Here is a 21793-nt window from a genome sequence, read left to right as displayed (position 1 = left end):
TTCCTATAAGCAAAGAAAGAAGTTAATCTCAGTCTGATTGAGTCCATAGTTCAGGTACAATCTGAGCTCTAGCTACTCCCCACCCCCACCGTGGTGTGTATGGCCTAGTGAAGATTACTTGAATATTTGCTGTCTCCTTAGTTCAATGCACCCATAAGCCAACAGAAATTTGATTGCTCACGGTATGTGATATCCAACAAGGTAAAATGGATAAAATACTTTAGGACTAAGTTAGATTCAGGAACAGATTACAAAGCAGCAAATCCTTGGGCATAACCTCAACATTCTCTTAATTGTTGAACTAAAGTTAATGAAAAACTAATGCTGTTTGCCCACAAGGAATATCTTTTATTTAACTAAACATCCACACCCCTTTTTTCAATCAATGATTATAAGATTGGCAACTGATCTAGTACCTCTGAGAGCTGGAGAACTGTCTCTCAGCACAATGGATCCTTTAGGACTCACCACTACCGCCCTCCTGGCTTGTGTTGTTTTCCTGATCTTCTTCTCTCTGTGGAGCCAAGGAATCAAAAGGGGAAAGTTCCCACCAGGTCCCACTCCCCTTCCCCTTGTTGGCAACATCCTTCAGTTGAATTTGAAGAACATTTTGGCATCACTGTCACAGGTAAAGGAACTGAATTGGGAATTTGGTTCCTAGCTGCTTAGATTGTAGGGAATGATACAAAGGCTTCAGATAAATATCTTTTTCAGAATTCATGGTCATTTGGAGTCCTAGGTCATGGATGGTGTGAGTTAAAGGCCCTATGAATGAATTTTCCATTAACAACAATGTCAAGGCACACATTGATTTTTTTTTTGTTAAAACTTTTGTATTAGAAGAAGAAATTATATAACAGGACTAAATATTTACTATCTGTAATTCATCATACCAGGTTCTGGGGATACAAAGGTAAAAATAAACCATTCAATTAATGAGAACTTCTTCAGCACCTACTCTGTCCCAGGCATTGTGTCAAATACAAAAGAGAAACATATGGTGAATGAAACAGCTTCTCTTTGAAAAAAAAAAAAATGTTGTTCTAGCTGGATAAAAAAAAATTAAAGTAAGAAAAAGTCATTAGATAGCAGACAACTTTGGGGGGGCAAAGAAGTTTTATGTAGGAGAGGTCACTTGAGACCATGAAAGAAGTTTCACAGTGAACCTCTTCCTATTTTTTGGCATTCTTTTCATAGCTGGCTGAAAAATATGGCCCCATCTTTACTATTTATCTTGGAACTGAGCGTGTTGTGGTGCTCCATGGATATAAGATTATGAAAGAAGCTCTAATTGATCAAGGAGATGGATTTGTAGATAGAGGATACATAGCAATATTTGAAGATGTACTCAAAGGACAAGGTAAATTTAGTTTATTCAAAAAAGTCATTGAAAAGTTAAAAGGATGGGGCAGCTAGGTGGCGTAGTGGATAAAGCACCGGCCCTGGAGTCAGGAGTACCTGGGTTCAAATCCGGCCTCAGACACTTAATAATTACCTAGCTGTGTGGCCTTGGGCAAGCCACTTAACCCTGTTTGTCTTTCAAAAACCTAAAAAAAAAAAGTTAAAAGGTATGGCTGACCATATCCTATAGAAGGTATCTCCCCATTCCCTGTAGCATAGTTACTGGTTTCAAATTTATTATATAATTATCAGAACCAAGGATAAGACCATCATGTAGTTAAGTACCTGATCCCTGCCATGTTGCCATTGTGCTTTGGTTTGAATTGAATAAAATTTAACGTGATCAATGAATTAAACAAAAAAGCCATGGCCACCATATACCCTGTGCCCTCTTACTACTTTTATTGTTAGAATAACCAATGTCCTCTTGTTCTCCTTTGCCTAGGCATTCTTGTTAGTCGTGGAGAGAGGTGGAAACAAATCCGCAGATTTTCCCTCATGACACTAAGGAACTTTGGCATGGGAAAAAGAAGCATTGAAGAGAGGATTCAGGAAGAAGCCCAGTGCCTGGTGGAGGAGCTCAGGAAAACAAAGGGTTGGTTTTCAATTCCTTCCTCCAGGGCATATGGGGTCCAATTGCTCACCCCATTCCCAGTCCTAAACCCTTCTTCCTTTGAAAGTGATTTTAAAAGTCTCTGCCTTGATCCACTGACCAGGTAAAACAGTCTACTGTAACAGAGAACTTCAATTTCTCTTCTCATACTTGGGTATTATGAACTGATCTAGTTTCTTTATAAATGATAAAAAGGAATTGTCCAGGAGAACAACCTTTAGAGGAATTAAACACCATAACCAGGTATGGGAACAATAGATGTCCAGTTCCTATACGATTGAAAACATTTCTGTTAAAGCTGCTTTTCTCCCTTTGGGAGAAAACTTTTCTCTACATTAGGTGAACCCACTGATCCCACCTTCATCCTTGGCTGTGCCCCATGCAATGTGATCTGCTCTGTCCTCTTCCATGATCGATTCAAGTATGATGATGAGAAATTACTGTATCTGATGAGCTTGTTAAATGAAAACTTTCAGCTGCTAAATACAGTATGGCTGCAGGTAAGCTCAGAGATGTCTTCTTATCATATGATTGTGGATCACACAGGATCACACAGGATCAGTACACCATAGGCTCTCGTCTCTTAGTGAGATCCCCAACAGACATGAGCACACACACACACATAATACACATTCATGGACAATAGCATCATGCAATATCTTTGTCTCTTAAAAAAAAAAGATCCACCTACATATTCTACTCTCAGTAGGGCATTGGACTAGATCTAGGTCATACAAATCTTTAAGTTGTAAGAACAAAGATCTGATTGGGGCCTGTGATATTCCAAAAAGGATAGTGCTCATAGATGTGGTCAAGTTAAATAGTTAAGAATAAAGAGCCAGCTCTTGCCATTCTTTTCTTTTGGCAAGGCAATGGGGTTAAGTGGCTTGCCCAAGGCCACACAGCTAAGGTAATTATTAAGTGTCTGAGGCCGGATTTGAACTCAGGGACTCCTGACTCCAGGGCCGGTGCTCTATCCACTGTGCCACCTAACCGTCCTTAGTCCTTGCCATCCTGCAATGAATAGGGGAAAAAAGTTGGTCAATGCCTAATGAGCAACCCACTTAGACCAATTTTCTACATGGATTCTACGAGTATTAAGGCCTAGCCTTTACAGTGGATTATTCAATGAAGCCAGAAGATCCTCATCCAGACAAAAAGAGCCATTCTTTTTTTTTTTTAACTGATGCTCTACTCCACTTTTAGTCTGGGGTGGCTAAAATCTTCTCCAGTAGAGTGTAAGAGTTTGGAGGATGAAGCCCACTTCATTGATATCTATATCATCATAGCTTAGCACAGGGTGGTTCATAGAGAACTGAATAAATGCTTGATGGATTTTATTTATGTAATGTAAATTGAATTGATTGGATGCCTGGGTATATCTGTCTTTTTTAATGTTGTTTTCTCCAAAGCAAGTAGATTTCCCTTAACTCATATGTTAGCTTCTTTTGAACAAGCATATAATATTCTGTCTTCTGATCCCCTCAGTGGATAGAATAGCATGGAATAAAGCTGTGATATTTGTCAATTTAAGGTAGATTTGAGAAGACATAAAACTCTTGGGATTTCTGCAGAGTAGTTTGCTACTACTCCTTTGATCAAGCAATCACAAAATTATAAAATTTAGGTTAGGCAAAGTAATTAATAAATAGAATCTAGAGTGATATATAATGAATCTGAAACCTTGACCAGTCACTTAATGGTTGCATGCCCCAGGAAAGTAACTTCATCTCTCTCATCCTCAATGTTCTGGGCTGTAAAATGGGGCTAATAACAGCAACAACCTATCAAAATGGCATGATTAGTTCAAATGAACTTAAATATGTAAAGTACTTTGGGAACTTCTACAATGCTATAAAAATGCTAGTCATTGTAGCTGTTATTGTTACTACTATTACTTCAGAGAGGAGGAAACTGAGGTACAGAGATTTACCTGAGGTGACCTTGTATGTTGCAGGGCATGCATGCTGACCAGCTCTTCTGCCTCCAAATCCAATTATCTTTCCATTTCATCATTCTCTGCTAAGAAACAGATGTTCTAGGTGGCACAGTGGATAGAGCACTGGCCGTGGAGTCAGAAGTATCTGAGTTCAAATCCGGCCTCAGACACTTAATAATTACCTAGCTGTGTGGCTTTGGGCAAGTCACTTGACCCCATTGCCTTGCCCCCCAAAAAAGAATAGAGGATCTCATCTTCACAAAATAAATGTGCACAAATTTAGCAAGAAACATGAATTTTTAACAACTTTATGACCTTTTGCAGATATTGTGAATTTCAGCACCATGGTCAAACCAAATCTCCTTACACTTGCCAAGGAGCATGAGAGTTGATAATTTCATGAAATGATAGCCTTAGTTTCCAACTCCATTTTTATATGAGTCAAAGACTATTCTGCTCTTCACTCACTATCCCTCCCTTTTGTATCTGGCAGCTATCAATGCCATCTAGAGAATGGAGTTACAGCGATAAACAAGCTAGGCTTTGCCAAGAAGAACAAAAGAGTATCCTGAATATCTGGCCTTCTACACCCTCTGAATCGAGTATCATTTACTCTTCATCTTGATTCACATACTATTCTCCTTCTTGTACTTTAGTACTGAGTCATACTGGATCATTCTCTGTCCCACGTCAAACCCTGTCCTTCGTTCACATTTTGGCCTGTATCCCTGTTATTCCTTGAGGGTCCCTCTAGCCTCCTATTTGCCTGTTGAATTTCTACCCACTCATTGAAGTCAGACTCGAATGCTCTTGACTTCATGAATCCTATTTTGTTCCCTGCAACTAGAAATGATCTTAGGCTTCCAGATCTCCCATAGGATTTTTATATACATCCTTCTGATGCATCAATCATATATTTTTATTTAAAAGTCATCTATGTCTATTTATCTTACTCTGCTTCTAGAATAGAAACTCTAAGGGGGCAGGAATTGTATCTTTTAGAAACTTTGTGTCTCACTGCACACCTAATATTTTGTCTACATTGAATTAGTACTTTAAGGAGATTCACTGAATTGACCTAAATGGATTCTTGATTTATTGGAATAAACCCATTGAGTTGAACAACTAGGGAGAAAACTCATCATAGAGCATACCTTCTGATTCCCCTGCCTTCAAAAACACACAAAATACTAAGGTCATGCCTTAGCTTCTCTTGGAAGCCTTTCCACATGAAGAGCTTCCAGATCCTTTGCCAACTCAGGATCACCTCCATAGTGGGAGAAGGGAGAATAGGTGATGATATTTTGGCCTTCACTCTTGAAGAAGACAATGACATCAGGGAGACGAGGCCATGACAAACACATGAATTGGAATTGAGTGGGGGAGTGTTGTGCTAAGTCACGAACCTCAATTTTTCCTCCAGAGACATATGGATCCAGTGGTCAGATTTCAATCAGGACAAATGGAGATGGTTCTGGATGTGAGGCAATCCTCACAATCCTTAAGTGACTTGCCCAAGGTTACACAGTTAGTCAGTAGCAAGTGTCTGAGGCTTGTTTGAAACTCCAGTCCTCCTGAGTCCAAGGCCAGTGCTTGTCGCCACTGTGTCGCCTAGCTGTCTAAGGCAAAATAGGAAGATTTTACTAAAGGAAACAGCAATTACCGTTAACCCAAAACTGATTTTTCAGTTAGTCACTTTAACAAATTCATCAAGATCTCAATACGATGATAACAAAATTGAAGAGAAAGTGATAGAAAGATGAATTCCATTTAAAATCTGGAACATACAAAATATTTGAGAATTGATCTACCTGTTTGAATATGACAACTATAAAGCTCCATTTATGGACATGAAAACCATCCTGTTTAGCTATAGGAATAACAATTGTTCACAGGTAAGCTGAACTATAGTAAAAATGGCATACTACCTCAATTCATTTACTTATGTAATGCCATGTAAATCCAAGGAGTATTTGCTAGTGCTAGTGGAAAAACTAAGAGGACTTTGGGGCAGAACCAAGATGACAGGGAGAAGTTTGGAAACTCCAGGAGTGTTTTGCAAAACAACTTTAAATGAAACCTCAACACAGACCCTAAAGCTACAAATTCCACCAGAAAAAGAGTGAAGCAAGTCCTGAACTCAATATATCATGAAGGAACTTCATTAGAAGTTTATCTCTTGGGGTGGCTAGGTGGTCCAGTGATAGAGCACCAGCCCTGGAGTCAGGAATCCCTGAGTTCAAATGTGACCTCAGGTACTTAATAATTACCTAGCTGTGTGGCCTCAGGCAAGCCACTTAACTCCATTTGCCTTGCAAAAATACCTAAAAAAAAAAAAAAGTTTATCTCTTCTGGGTAAACACTGAATGTGGGAAAGTGGAAAAGTCAGTGGGAGGTTCTTAATCACAATGCAGCTCAGATCTTGGCTAAACAAGCCAGTGTGATAGTAGCCCAAAAGTGAGTCTCAATCCCTGCTCAAAAGACAAAGTCCAAGCCCTGGAAATGCTGGTACAGCAGATGGGATTGGGTTGGGAGGAAACCACTACATAGAAAACATTTTGGTATAAAGGAAGAAACAATCCTCTGCTCTCTAAATAGGGAAAGAGTTCAAGGAGCAATTTTGAGATATAAAACTGATAATTGTTGGCACAAACAAAATTAATTTCTCTGGTGACAATTGTCTGCAATAATTTTCTATGATAAAGTTATTAATGACAAAATTTACAATGATTTGATTTAAGTTTATTAGATTATTTACTGGTTGCTAAATGAACAAAAGTTATGAATGAGTTTTTCTCAAAGGAAAATATCAAAGCTACAAATAGTCATATGAGGTAGTATTACAAATCACTATTAATTAGGAAAGCAAAAACTAAAGCAGATTTCACTCTCCTTTGGCAAAGATGATAAAATACTAAAAGGACAAATATTGGGAGAGTGGCAGAAAAACTGGTACATTAATATGATGTTGAAAGAGTCCTTTTAGGGGAGGCTAGGGGTGTAGTGCATAAAGCACTGGTCCTGGAGTCAGGAGTACCTGGGTTCAAATCCGGTCTCAGACACTTAATAATGACCTAGCTGTGTGGCCTTGGGCAAGCCACTTAACCCCATTTGGCTTGCAAAAACTAATAAAAAAAAAAAGAATCCTTTTAGAAAGTTATATGAATTGTGCTTCAAAAAATCAATAAACTGCATATTCAATCAGCAATTTCTCTCTTAGTTTTAGCCCCTATAGACATCAGAGAAAAAAATGAAAAGAATTCATAGTAGTATTATTGGTGTGGTAAAGAAATGAAAACTGAGGAATATAACATTCAGTCTGGGAATGGTAGAAATTTACATTAATTTGATGGAAATTATTTTACTGAAATAACTAGTTCAGAGGAACCTGAGAATTGTAGAAATAGATGCAAAGTGAAATGAATAGAATTCAACCATTTTGAACAATTACAACAACATTGCAAAGACAAAAACTTGAAAAGCGTTAACCTGATCCATGCAATGACCAGAGTTGATTCTGGAGGAGCAATGATGAAATATGCTCTTCTTTTCCTCACTGAGCGGTGACAAACTGAATATGCAGAATGAGATATACATTTGTGGACATAGACAATGTAGGATTTGTATGTTCCTCAGCTGTTCATATTTGTTACAAGAATTTTTAAGATTTAAATTCAAAAGGTACAAAGAGACAATATTAATTGAAATGCAAAATAAAATAAAAATAATTGATTCTATACTTTCTGTTCTAAATAGAATCTTTTTCTTCCTCTCACTTCAAGTGCTAAGCTAATTTCATGCTTTTTTCTGAAGTCTCTAATTAATTTCCCTCCTTTCAATTCTTTTTTTTTCTTTTTAGGTTTTTGTAAGGCAAATGGGGTTATAAGTGGCTTGCCCAAGGCCACACAGCTAGGTAATTATTAAGTGTCTGAGACCGGATTTGAACCCAGGTACTCCTGACTCCAGGGCCCATGCTTTATCCACTGTGCCACCTAGCCACCCCACCCTCCTTTCAATTCTAATCATAGTCCCTACTAGAGTTTGGCAGCATTTTATTCTATCACTGTCCCATCTCTAGAGGAGAAAGAAGCAGTGTCTTCTACCCAGGGTTCTCTTTCTTGCACATTTGAGTCAAAGAAATGAGACTGCTACTCTCCAAACTTGAATGAGGTCAATGGCTTCTGATTTCTCTAGTCCTCTATTGTGCTTTATCCTGAAACTTGTTTTGTCAAGTTAGGATTTAATGTTTTGTCTGTTGATGGTTACTAGAGATTCTCCATATTTTATAATCAATACCAGGTCTTTCCTGAATGAATACCTTAAAAATTGTATCATTTTGCCACACTTCAAAAATTGTCATACAAATTGAGCTTAAATAGATTTTATTCAAAAAAATTTGATAAGACATGACTTTTCCTTCCAAATGTTTCAAAATCTATTTAAGCAAAGATAAATATCATATGTTGGAAGAACTATTAGAAAATAATAATAATGTTTGTCCTTCATTTTTTTATCCTTCATTTTCGAAGATGATCGTGACATCAGGGAGATGATACCATGACAAGCACATGAATTGAATTATTTGGGGGGGGGGGCTTTGCTAAGTCACTAGTGCCACTTTCTCCTCCAGAGTCATTTGGATCCAGTGGTCAGATATGAATTAGGATGATGGGAGATGGCCCTGGATGCGAGGCAAACAGGGTTAAGTGATTTCTAGCTTTACACCTAGGAGGACTCTATAAATGGATGTCAATTTTACCAATTTGTAAAATGACAATAATAATGGAAAGACAAACATCATGCAAGGTTAAAATAATCTGATCAATTTAAGGACTCAAAATGAACTCAAAGAAATCACAATGAAACATGTGGCCCTCCTTCTGATAGAGAGGGAATGGACTCAAGCTGTAGAAAATGGGACATATTTTTGGCTATTGCCAAGGTAGGAATTTGTTTTGTTTGACTAAGTATACATATTTCAAGGATTTAGTTTTTCTTTTATCTCAATATGTAGTGCAGAAAACTTTTTGTTAATAAAATCTAATTAAACTTAAAAATAAATGAAACATATTTGAATAGAATATAATAGCTTATTATATATATATATATAATAGTAAAGTTATGAAGTTGTCTCTCTGTATCAGTAAACTCATGTGTCTGCTTGGGTTTGGGTTGGGTAGATCTACAATTGTTTACCATCCTTCAGAGTATACCTTCCTGGAAAGCATAACAAAATTTTTAAAAATGTGGATCAACTGAAGCAGTTCATTTTGGAAAGAGTGAAGGAGCATCAAAAGACATTGGACCCCAACAACCCTCAAGATTACATTGACTGCTACCTCGCCAAAATGCAACAGGTAGGATACATGGGGGAAGCACCTTGCCCAATGAGTAAGGCTGATATTCTAAGGGTTCTTACAGGCCACTCTCTTCAAAGAATAGCAAGAATTATCAGAGAGTTCTGAGGCATCCATGTTCCTCAAGGATGCCATTGACATTCTAGCAACTGGGCTTTGTGTTTGGTCAGATGCAGTATCTTAATTAAAATGTAAGGGACATGAGATTGGAAGAGCTCTACTTTGTTGGATGATAAGCTGCTGAATTGGGCTTTCCTATTTGGAGGTGGATATTTATTGAGGAATGATAATAGGATTCAATTGATAGACACTAAGTCCCTACTATGTGCTGAGAACTCAAACACTAAGTGCTGAGAACTCAAAAAGAGCAAAAGATAGTCACTTCCCTCAAGGAGCTTACAATGTAATGGGGGAGATAATATGCAAAACACACACACACACACACACACACACACACACACACACACACACACACACATAAAGAGTAATCTCTAAATAAGAGAAATGGGATGCAGAGCAAAACTTGGAGTCATGAAAACTTGATCTCAGAATCAACTTTAGACACTTCTCTGTGTAACCCTGGCCAAATCATATTACTACTCATCTGTAATATGGTGGTAATAGCATTTATCTCCCAGTTCTGCTTCACAGAAAAGTAAGATACAAAAGCCTCCCAGAAACACACAAACTAATTCAGAAAACAAATAAAGTTCTTATGGTATCCCATTCTTTTCTCTGAAGAGAAAAATTTATTCAGAGTTGCCCTCAGAAAATCCATTCAACATTTCAGTTAAGCCATCTTCCAATCCTGCCCAGTTCCATTAAGACCAATAGAGGAAGTGAAGTGATGGGAGGGATAGAGTACTGATGATAAAATCAGAAAGATTTGCAATCAACCCTGGAGTTGGACACTTTATAGCAGTATAGCCCTGAACAAGTCACACAAAGCATCTGCCTATTTCTTCAACTGTAAAATGGAGAATAGCATCTATCACCTAGGATCACTGTAAAAGTCAAATGAGATAACATTTGTAAGGTGCTTAGCATAAGGTCATGCACATAGTAGATACCTGATAAATGTTTGTTTCCTACATTCTTTCACAGTCTGACCTAATAGATGAAACCTTCTCTAAAGTGAACAATCATGGGGCAGCTAGGTGGTTCAGGGGATAGAGCACTGGCCCTGGAATCAGAAAGACCTGAGCTCATATCTGACCTCAGACACTTAATACTTACTGTGTGACCTTAAACAAGTCATGTAACCCCTTTGCCTTATAAAAAGAACATTCATTTTGGGAAGGCTGAACAGACCGGCTTCTTTCCCAATGGATGTGAACTCTTCAAATAACTCATGTTAATAGGGGAGGGGTATAGCAGGAAGCAGTAAAAGCAAATTTATTCTAGCCCTCCCCAACCTCACCCTCTCAGGGCAGTCAAAACAAACTGTGATATTTCTCTATTCATACCATAACTAATTCAGTTCCACATCTCTCACCTGAACAATGACAATTCTCCCCTAACAGCATCAAGACTGAACCCATTTTTCACAAAATTGCAAAGTTAACATACATAAAGTGGCAGACTAACTGGATAATTCTCATGATCAAGAAACTTCAGGTTTCTTATGGAAAACCCCAAATTCAGCTGTTTGGCATTTAATGCCCTTCATTCTCTGGTCCCAGTCTCTCTTTCTAGACTGAAAAAGAATTTTCCTTGCACACTCTTTTTCTTCCCGTCATACTGATCTCTTTTGCCTGGAATGCTCTCTCTCACTTACCTCAACATTTAGCTGTCCTAATGCCTTAGCTGCTATCTCCTTCAAGTAGTCTTCCCTTATTCCTCCTGCTCTTAGTATCCCACCCAAAAATATCTTTATATTTATTTTGTATAGATTCCCATGCATACTTATTTTAAGTGTCTTGTATTCCGTCAGTAGAATATAAACTTCTAGAGAGCAGAAACTGTCTTATTTTTATCCTTTACTTTTATTTCAATATAATATATGTGTATATATGGTCCTCAATTATTCATTGAATTGCATTTTTCATTATTGAAGTATCATATCTAGGATTTAAATTAATTTGATGTCTCTAAGACATAGGAAATCCTGGAGTTATTTCATATCTTAACTTCAAGATCATTTTGGCTTGCACAGGCCCATATTGTTGCCTCTCCATTTTGTGACAAATTTCATGTTTCTAGTATCAAATCTATTCGTTTCTCTGTAAAAGATTCTTTGAAGCTTTAGACACATTATTTCATGTTTTAAATTGTCTATTCTCTGTTTCTATTTTTGAGACCCATTATTACAACCCACTCCTCCTTCTTGGTCTTTTTAATTCCTTTCTTTTGTGAAACATTTTTGTTAAAAAAAAAAAGTATAGCATTTATAACATGCTCAAAAATTTCAATGCATTTTACAAATATTATCTCATGTGTGGCTCAAAACAATACCAGGAGATAGATGCTAGTATCATCCTCATTTTAGAGCTGAGAAACAGAGGCAGACATAGGTGAAGTGACTTACTAGGGTCTAAAATCTAGAGAGAGTTGAAGCTGAATTTGAAATCAAGATTTTCTTGATTCCTAGTCCAGTATTCCATCCATTCCACCACCTAACTCCCTCTTACTTTTCCTATATGACATCATTTCCTCATTTATCAGTTATGTTTTAATGGTTGTTCTAAATTATATAGTCTATATTCTTTACTTGATATCCTAGTCTAGATTACTTGTTTATTTTTCCTTTTCATGAATTTCACTGTCAGTTGATTTGAGCAGAAAAATGAACTATCCAAAATTTCTTTCAGTTTTGCTTGTGTGTGCCCTAGATATTTCTATTTCTATTCTAGGTAACATGGTATTAGGCTATCTCCCTTTTGGACCATTCTACCATCCACACCTCTTCATTTTCCCCCTTGTGACCTTGAAAAAATCACTTCACCTCTCTGGGTCATAATTTCCTTCTTTGTAAAATAAATGTGTTGGGTCAAATGATCTTCAAGTTTTATCAAACTCTAAAATGTATGAACTGGAATATTGCACATAATTTGTGGAGTGCAAAGGTCATCAGCAGCTACCTGACTTTAAGGACTATCACACAAACAGATTATAATAATTTTGCTTCCCCATTCCCAGGAGACAGACTCATAACAAGTGATTTGAAATTGCACAGACACATTTAGTTTACGCATGAGGGAGATAATGTCCAAGACTGGAATGAAATTCTTCATGATCTGCAGAAGTCTTGAGGCTGAGGCTGGATGACAACTTAAGGGGGATTTGAAAAGGAATTGTTTTTTGTTATTCTGTGAGGCAATGAGGTTCAGTGACTTGCCCAAGATCACATGACTAGTAATCATCTGAGATCAGATCTGAATTCAGGTCCTCCTGACTCCAGGACCTGTATTCTATTCACTATCTATCCATCTACGTATCCCAAAAAGGAAACTTCTGATCAGTCATGTAATGGCTGGATAAAGTTCATTTTCCCTGAAAAATTTGAAATTTTAGTATTCTCCACCAGAAAATATTTCTCTCATTTCCCCATTCTGAAATTCCTTCTTATTGCCGTTATTGTTTTACTAGAATGCTATCTGCTTTGTGGTTAAAAAAGTATCAGCTTGAGGGGTCATTTACCAGGTTTTTAAGATTTTAAGGGAATTACTTGATTAGGGCCTCACCATACCACATACTTCATAGATTTTAAATAGAGCGCTCAAAGCCATCCAATGCTCTACTGTTACATATGAGGAAAATGAGACCCAGAGGAATTAAATCTCTTTCCCATGGACAAGTACATACCTCTTAATATAACTTAACTGAAGCTAGAGTTTAATCCAAGTCTTCCTGATTCAAAGTCCAGCGCTCTATCCAGTCTGCCATATTGTTTAACGGATAGAAGACTGGTTGAGAAGGGCAAGTCTAAGGTTCCACTAGAAGCCAAAGAGCACTGGGAAAGTTCTAGTCTCTTAGATTAGGGAAATAAAGGTGAGGAGGGCCCCTGGAACAAATTTTATGTACTTCTTATATATCTCTCATTATTTCCTCTATTTTTAACTTCTTCTTTAGGAAAAAGAGAATCCCAAGACTGAATTTGACTTGGAGAATCTAGAGATGACTGGAGTAAATTTATTTGCTGCAGGAACAGAGACAACCAGCAGCACTCTAAGATATGGCCTGCTGCTCATTATGAAGCATCCTGAGATCCAAGGTAAAGCATAACCATTGGGACTCTTGCTTTCCCAGCTCTGCAACTTGTACAGGAGCCAGTCCCACATTTTCACCTTTTAGATTTTTGTGACTTCCACACAGATAAGCAGGAGTTCAAAAAGTAACAGATTCAAGAAAACAGAACACTTGAGCAAGACCTGATAATTACTTATTTTTATGAATGTCTGTCATGGTGCATTCAATTCACTTTTACAAACATGTTTAAAGCTCCCATTATTCACCCTGCATTCTATGCTTAGGATACAAAGCTTCAAAAGAAACAATCTCTTTCCACAAATGACATGCACTCTGGTGGGGTTGCCTCTGTAGAGGCAGGACTAGAAACCAAGGATAGAAGTTCCCAATTATTGGAATTTTTTTCCAAAGCCCATTCAGTCACCCTGGCAGGAGTGAGTTCTCACTTACTGGAGGTACTCAAGCAGTTGGATGACCATTTGTTCATTCCATTAGAAACAGGATTCCTGTTCAATGTTTGATATCCCTGGGTGAAAATTAATCATTTCTAATGAAATAAGGTCCCTCCAGTCATTTCTAGATTCTCCAAGTCAAATACAGACTGGGGATTGATTCTCTTTTTCCTAAAGAAGAGGTATAAGATAGAGGAAGTAATGGGAAAAGTATGAAAATTAATCATTTCTATGACTTAGCAATATAGGACATTGAGACAAGAACAGAGATGCATATCTGGTAAATGGCTGAAGTCAAGATAATGTTAGCACTTAGCACTATCAAATAAAAAGGAAGACACCTTCCTTTGACAATAATAGTTTGCAGAAATATGAAGGATGTGAGGTTTACAAATCACATGAAATGTTTTCATTTGATCCCTCTAAGGGAGGTTCAATTATTGTCTCTCTTTTACAAACCATAGGATAAAAGATTTTTTGGCATAGAGTACCTGAAAAGACAAAATTTATTATCCTCATTTCTCAGAAGAAGAAAAATGAGACTTAGATGGGTTTAATGGTTTGCCTGAATTTATACAAATGATGTTTAAAGAAGAATGTAAACAAAGTTCTTTCTTACACCTATCCACCGAGCCACAGAAAATTATTTTATTGCTGCCTCAAAAATCTTTGTGTCCTTGATGGAGTAGAAGGAAAACACCATACAGACTCTGATGGGCATTCCAGAAGTTGGGGAAGTTCAGTGGTTTGTACTTTTGCTGTTTTTTTGTCCCTGCAGCAAAAATTCATGAGGAAATTGATCGTGTGATTGGGCAAGATCGAGTTCCTTCCATAAAGGACAGACAAGATATGCCCTATACGGATGCTGTGGTGCATGAAATACAAAGATTCATTAACCTCCTACCTCTGAACCTGTCCCATGCAGTGTCCCGGGACATCAAGTTCCAACAGTACATCCTCCCTAAGGTCAGTCATCATGGGACAATGGAATCCAGTATTGGAAGAGATTTTAAATTCCATGTGGTTCAGTGATCTCAGTTTAGACATGAGAAAATCAAGTCCTGGTGTCATGATCTCATGTGAAGTTCTCTTAAAGGCAGTCTTTTGTTAGATTCATCCAACTTAGATGTAGTACTGAATGAAGGATGAGAGGAAATTGTAGACTTATCACAACAACACTCTGCAAAAATAATACACAGAGAAAATAATTGAATGAGATTGCTCAAGAAATATTTTATTCTGTCATTTTCTCATTCTAGACAGTGAAATGAATTGTGTAAATACTTGTATCTGTCCTTTTTCTTTACAGATAGAGACACTAAATCTCAGCTCAAATGACCTGCCCAAGGTCATTTTAAATGTTGGAGCTGAGACTAGGACCTAGTGCTTGAGACTCTAAAATACAGCCTTCCAGAATTACTAAATAAATATTGAATGAATGAAATTGGATGAGATTGAGGTTTCCTAGCAATGGCACAACAGAACTATTCTCCCTCAAAGAAACAAAGAAACATGCCACCTAATTTCCCCATTAATATACTCCACTGAGTGCATTGCTCAGTTCAAATCATCAAAGTTTTAGTAAGAACCTACTATGAGAGAATTACAGGCTCAAGCATTGTTGACACAAGGCAAGAATAGAAAACAGTGTTAGACTATTGGGGACTTTGGCTTCTCCTGGAGAAAGCCTCACCCAAAGTATGATTTCTTTCCTTCATCCCTAAGCTGTGATTCAATTGGCAGAAATTACCTCAGGAGAAAACCTGGTCTGGTCCTAGAGTTTATAAACATTTCCTGAGGTACTGACAATTCACTTGTCCAGAGTCACACAAACAGCAGGTGTAGATATGAAATATAAAGAACACAGGGCATTATCCAAGACTTCTTCTAGGAAGGGGTACCCATGCCAATCCTTGAAGAAAACAGAATTCTGAAAGGCTGAAGAGATTAATAGTGCCTTTGAGGCTTCAGACATTGCTATTATAAAGTCATGAAGATCAGAGAGGGAGCCTTTGAATAGGGAAGAGCAATCGAACTAGTTTAGATGGAATTGCAAGAAGGGCATGATAAGAAAAATAATGGAGACATCAATCTGGAAAGTTAGACTGGAATCTATGAAGATTCTCAATGGCTTGACTTAACAGTCTATGCCATACACAAAGAAGTGCGTATTTTGTCCTAAAGACAATAGGAAGTTAATGAATATTGTTGAGATGGGCATCCAAAGGATCTATATGATGATAACTAACATCCCCCCTGGCATTTCTTCTCTGTAGGGCACAACAATATTCCCACTGCTCTTCCCAATCTTGTGGGACAGCAAAGAATTTCCCAACCCTGACCAATTTGACCCCCATCACTTCCTGGATAAGAATGGGAAATTCAAGAAAAGTGACTACTTCATGCCATTTTCCATTGGTAAGAAGAAATTCTTCCCATTTCTAACTCTCAACCTAAGAAGAGACTCCTGTCTCTCTCTCTCTCTCCTTTCTTTAGAAGAGCCTTCTCCTATTAGTTCTAAGGATACATTACCCAACTGTGGTATATAACAAACTGTCATTTCTAGTGTTTCCATGGCCTGGCTTCTTTTCAGACACTGCAGCAGAAGAGTTGAGCCTCCTAACTAGCTCACTCACCCCTTTATTTTAATGGAATTATGACTCCATTATGAGATCCACTGCACAAGGCTCACCATGGGGAAAAAATGGTATGAAGAGGAAATTCCTTCCAGTCCCTAGTAATCATTAATGGCTGAAATATAACCCTCAATAATAAATTATTTTTGCCCATTTACATCCTTCTCTAGTATTCCTTTCCCCACCATTGCCCTGGTCTAATGATTTTGTTTCACTTTGCCTAACACTGTGATATTCCATTTCTAATCACAATTTTTGTTTCTTTCCAGGAAAACGGTCTTGTCTTGGAGAGGGCCTGGCAAGGATGGAGTTGTTTATGTTCTTTACCACCATTCTACAAAACTTCACCCTCAAATCAGTTGTAGATCTAAATGAAATTTCCATCCAAGACAAACACAGTGGATTCTCCAATGTTCCACCAAAGTACAAACTATGCTTTCTTCCTCGCTAAGGAAGAAGACAGAGTTGATTTGGTAACTTACTCAGCTGGTTTCATTTTTCTTGATTTAATTCTTCTGTGTTTCTGACTGGAATTCCCTTGTAAGAAATCAATTCTCATCCATTGACTAGATGGGGAGGAGAGGAGAGTACTTTCCATATCATTATAGAATTGAGCTTCCTTATTTATGTACAATCCTTTCACTGCTGTCTTCAATCATGCTTTAATTCATGCCTTAAACTGAAGTTTTAAGGTGTGAAGGCAGTTCTATAACCCAGATTCATTTGTCCTTTTCAAATATCTAAAAAGATGATCCTGTTGTTTATTATATAGTTCTTGTTTGTGAATTGCATACAATAAAAGTATTGTGTGGCTGATGCACAAAAATATGCTGGCACTTCCATACATTGAGGAATCATGACTTCAGAAGCAACATGGTAATATGGAAGGGGCCCTGACTTTGGGGATACAGGACCAGGGACCAATTCTCTCCCTACTGCTAACAGCTCATGTGGCCTTGGATAAGTCATTTCACTATTTCTTCTCACAACATTCTTCATTTCTACAATGAATGGATTGGATTGCAAGGGTGCAGAGTTCCCTCCTAAGTCTCTATCTATGATACTTTTATCAGTGGAGATAATCAAGTCACCCATATATGCTTTGGTGGACTATTTTCAATGGTTATATTCAAAGAAGAAGCATCCCTTGGTGACAGTCACTCTAGTGATGGACTTCTCTGCTATTGAATAGGCTGGTCATCAGTTGATTAAGTCATTCTCCATTGATGGACCCATAACTTTCTAGTTTTGCAGTATCTTCTAGATTTTGTCTCCTAACCGTTCAAGATCACCTCCATGCTACAACAAAACACAATAAATCAATCTGTCAGGGATTTATAATTTTTCTCTTGCTCCTTTACCCCTGTCTCTTCTCAAATGTGTTTTGCTTCTGTCTACTCTTTACTTCAAACTGCCCTCAATTGTATCACTACCCCCTCTTCTCTTGTCCACTTCTTCCCCTTTCCTGTAAGGTAAGGTGGATTTCTTTGTCCAAGTGATTATATATGTTATTCTCACTTTGAGTCAATTCTGATGAGAGTAAACTTCACTCTCCCTCACTTCACCTTTTCCCCCCTCCCCTGGAAATGCCTTTTTGTGCTATTTTTTTAATGAGATAATTTACCCTACTTTACTTCTCCCTTTCCCTGTCTCCCAGTATATTACTCACATCCCTTAATTGTTTTTATATATCATACCTTCATATTCAACTCACTCGTCTGCCCTTTATCTATATAGCTACATTCTAAGTACCCTCATAATAAGAAAGTTCTGGGGTGGCTAGGTGGTGCAGTAGATAGAGCACCTGTCCTGTATTCAGTAGTACCTGAGTTCAAATCCAACCTCAGACATTTAATAATTACCTAGCTGTGTGGCCTTGGGCAAGCCACTTAACCCCATTTGCCTTGCAAAAAAACCCTAAAAAAACAAAGAAGGTTTTTATGAGTTAGCAGTATTGTCTTTCTATGAAGGAATCTAAGCATTGTAACCATATTAAGTCCCTTAAATTTCTCTCTCTCTTGATTGCCTTTTTATGCTTCTCAGGTCCTGTATTTGAAGGTGGAATATTTAATTCAGCTCTAGTCTTTTCATCAAGAATATCTGAAACTCCTCTATTTCTTTGAATGTCCATTTTCCCCCAGAAAGATTATATTCAATATTAGCAATAGGTAAATCTCATTTAATCTCCTAGCTCCTTTGCTCTACAGAATATCATGTTTTAAGCACTCTAGCCCTTCATTGTAGAAGCTTATAATTTGTATTATCCTGACTGTGGCTCTGAGATACTTGAATTGTTCTTTTGGTTTTTTTATACTTTATTTTATTCCCCCAATTATATGTAAAATCAACTTTAAATTAACTGGAAAAGGACATTCAGAATTTAATAATACATAATACTAATGTATTATTTTAGATAATTTTATAATCTTGTTTTTCTTGGATTATTCTTATTTTTTTAGTTTTTAGTTTTTTTTAATTTTTCTCTCTTATTTGGATTTTAAAGTCCTTTTTTTTTTAGTTCTATGAATTCTTTTATTGAGCAGATTGTCATTTGATGTTTTGGGATAGGAGAGGCTTTTTTCTTCAGTATCTTCCTCTGAAGATGAACCCTGATTCTCTGGATACCGACACACCAGACTGTTGAGAAATATGAATTCCCAAATGTGAAGCCTCAGTTGGAGGCTTCCTCCCAGCCCAACTCCCCTAGGGAGCTAGCCTGGAGGTTGTTTATACTTCACTCAGACCAAGCATCATCTCATAGCATATTCAGTCATCCTGTTCTGCTCCAACTCTTATTTATTTGTGCATTCACCCTGAGATGCTTTTTTGACTTGCTTGTAGAGGAAATCTGGGGATAATGGAATTTTTTTTAACCTATTCACCTACTTTCCAGAATCCTCTCCCCTAGATTGACACTGTATCTCTCATCTAGTTTTCTTCTCCTCCTGCTTGGTAACATTGTGAAATAATGACCATGCTCTTTGAATGAGCTTGGAACTTGATGGCCAGCAAGTGTGGAGGAGGAGAGGGAACAATAGCCAAGTCAAACCAGTCTTTAGCTGGGCTAATTATCTCAAAGAAACAATCGTATTAGAAATGAAATATCATAACCCCTTTTTCCAAAGTAGGATCACATGGATCCTAATAATGAAGCTTGGCCTGCAGTGACTGAAGGATTCCATTATTTAACATTTCCTGCAGGAAGGCACTCCCCCTGGTGGAGAGTGCTCTAAATTGTGACACTGTCCAGTCATGTACAGTTTGAAAAGTTTTCACCTCCCTTTTGAGTCAACTGTTGATCCTAGTCATTAGGGATACAATCTAATTGACACACCCATCCCATATTCCCTTAATATGTCCCTCCCCCAGTCATGCAATGCATTTTATGCTGATGAGCCTCAATCCACAAGAGGGTGGATAAACTTCTATTCATGAGACTTATTAAGCATGCAAGCTTGTGGAAGGTCAGGGACCCTAGGGCAACCCAGGCTAGGTGGAGCTGATTTCAGTCTAATCTCTACTCTGGCATCTTCAGGTTGGGTTAGAAAAACCCTTCCAGTTTAGTGATTGGTTGAGGTCAATTCTTTTATATTTCCTTTTGTCTTACTACCTCAGTCCTGCACACAGTCTTTCAACCTAATCAATAGTTCAGAGACCCTTGCCTTTGTAATGCACTGTGTATATATATATATGTATATATATATACATACATATATATATATATGAAATTTTAACCAACAGCCTTCTCTCCTCTCCTCTGGAGCTCAAACACTAATTTCTCACAATTGCCCCATTTTTTTCAAAAAGAATTTGGTTTCCACACTTTACTTAGAGATTTCTTCCTCACATCACTTTAGTGTTAAATTCACAATCCTCATCACTAAGAGTACTATTAATTCTTTGTGTCAAAATCTCTTAGTTGGTGATGATCTCTCCCATTGCCTGTACTCCTATGAATCTGATAGCCCCAACTCTCTAGAGTGTATTCTTGTTCTCATAAAAGGTTTTGAATTCTCATAACTGGATTTGAAGCCAGGAAGATCTGAATTGAAAGCTTTTTCCAGACACCTACTTAAACTATGGGACTCTGGACAAAAAACTTCTGTCTGTTCCACTTCCCTCATCTGTAAAATGGAGATGATATCATCTGCCTATTAGGTAGGTTCTGAGAATCAAATGAATAACATAGATAAAACACTTCACATAACTTAAAGAATGATAGGAATGCTAACTGCTATTGTGATTGTGTATTATGTATGTGTAGCTCTATGACTCTGGGCAAGTCACATAATTTCTATCTTTATACACTTACTTAACTTAATATATTTGATGTGCATAGAGTATATGATACTTAGAAACCGAAACACTAGTGTCAGAACTTTAGAATACTGTGGGACCGAAGATAATGTCAGATTTACATCTGCTGGAAGCATTCATGCAGGTCATAATCCATCTAGAAATTAACAGAAAATGAATAAGGGATTGTCTGAAACTCAGAGAAGTTATAGATTCATGGACCCATGACATGTAAGGTTTAAGGACAGACTTTGAAGCCATATTTTCTTCACATCAAGTCCATCTCTCAATTCTACCATCGTTCTCTGCTTCCTACTCCATTCTTCATCCTCAGGGTAGTCTCTCTAATCACCTGAAATTTCTCTCTCCAAAATGAAAAGCAACCTCATCCTTGCCAAATCCAATTGTCTCTTTTCAAGCCTTTAACCTTCTTGACCTCTCCAAACTATCTACCAATGATGCCTATGCCTCCTCTTCCTAGATGTCTGCTCTCTTTGGGATCTTCATGGAACTGCTTTTTTCTGGAAAGAAAAAAAACAAATTCAGGTCTGAGGTCCACCAATCAATAGCTCTATGTCATTGATCAGGTCTCTGGGTCTCTTGAGGCTTAAGCTTTCTTACCTGTAAAATAGCCTCTTCCATTTCTAACAATCCATGATAACTGTCTTCATCTGGAGGGAAGAAGGAAGAAACAGATTTTTCTGCTAGAATGTACAGACAGGAACTGAGAGTAATGAAAGGAAACAAGAGAGAAATAGATTTTTTCTCAATAAAAGGGAAATAATAGTTATCCCCAAATGGAACAGATTTTTTTCAGAGTGGGGATGGCCTATGAGGTCCTTCCTCATCCTTAAATTTTGAATATCTTGGCCTAAGTCTCTCTAGAGGAATGGAACTAACACTCATAAACA

The 21793-nt window shown here is 37.5% G+C and overlaps 1 protein-coding gene across 1 annotated transcript; it reads left to right on the top strand.

Moving 5' to 3' along the window:
- The first annotated feature begins 397 nt into the window (after positions 1-397).
- LOC141520737 (cytochrome P450 2C23-like) lies at positions 398-20747 on the top strand. The gene is made up of 9 exons (XM_074232521.1): positions 398-628; positions 1198-1360; positions 1847-1996; positions 2354-2514; positions 9134-9310; positions 13382-13523; positions 14729-14916; positions 16227-16368; positions 16856-20747. Exons 1-9 carry the CDS (start codon positions 449-451, stop codon positions 17035-17037), a joined length of 1485 nt encoding a protein of 494 aa, XP_074088622.1. The 5' UTR covers positions 398-448; the 3' UTR covers positions 17038-20747.
- Positions 20748-21793: the final 1046 nt, after the last annotated feature.

Source organism: Macrotis lagotis, chromosome 4 (assembly GCF_037893015.1).
Source record: "Macrotis lagotis isolate mMagLag1 chromosome 4, bilby.v1.9.chrom.fasta, whole genome shotgun sequence".
Classification (NCBI taxonomy): Eukaryota; Metazoa; Chordata; class Mammalia; order Peramelemorphia; family Peramelidae; genus Macrotis; species Macrotis lagotis.
Note: the sequence above shows the minus strand (reverse complement) of the source record. Positions and strands in the feature narration are given on the sequence as shown.

Excerpts from the sequence above, each read along its gene's own strand:
- LOC141520737 (XM_074232521.1), top strand. The coding sequence starts at position 449 with ATGGATCCTTTAGGACTCACCACTACCGCCCTCCTGGCTTGTGTTGTT. Across the intron at positions 13,524-14,728 it reads GAAGCATCCTGAGATCCAAG|CAAAAATTCATGAGGAAATT; the intron begins GTAAAGCATAAC and ends TTGTCCCTGCAG. Across the intron at positions 14,917-16,226 it reads AACAGTACATCCTCCCTAAG|GGCACAACAATATTCCCACT; the intron begins GTCAGTCATCAT and ends TCTTCTCTGTAG.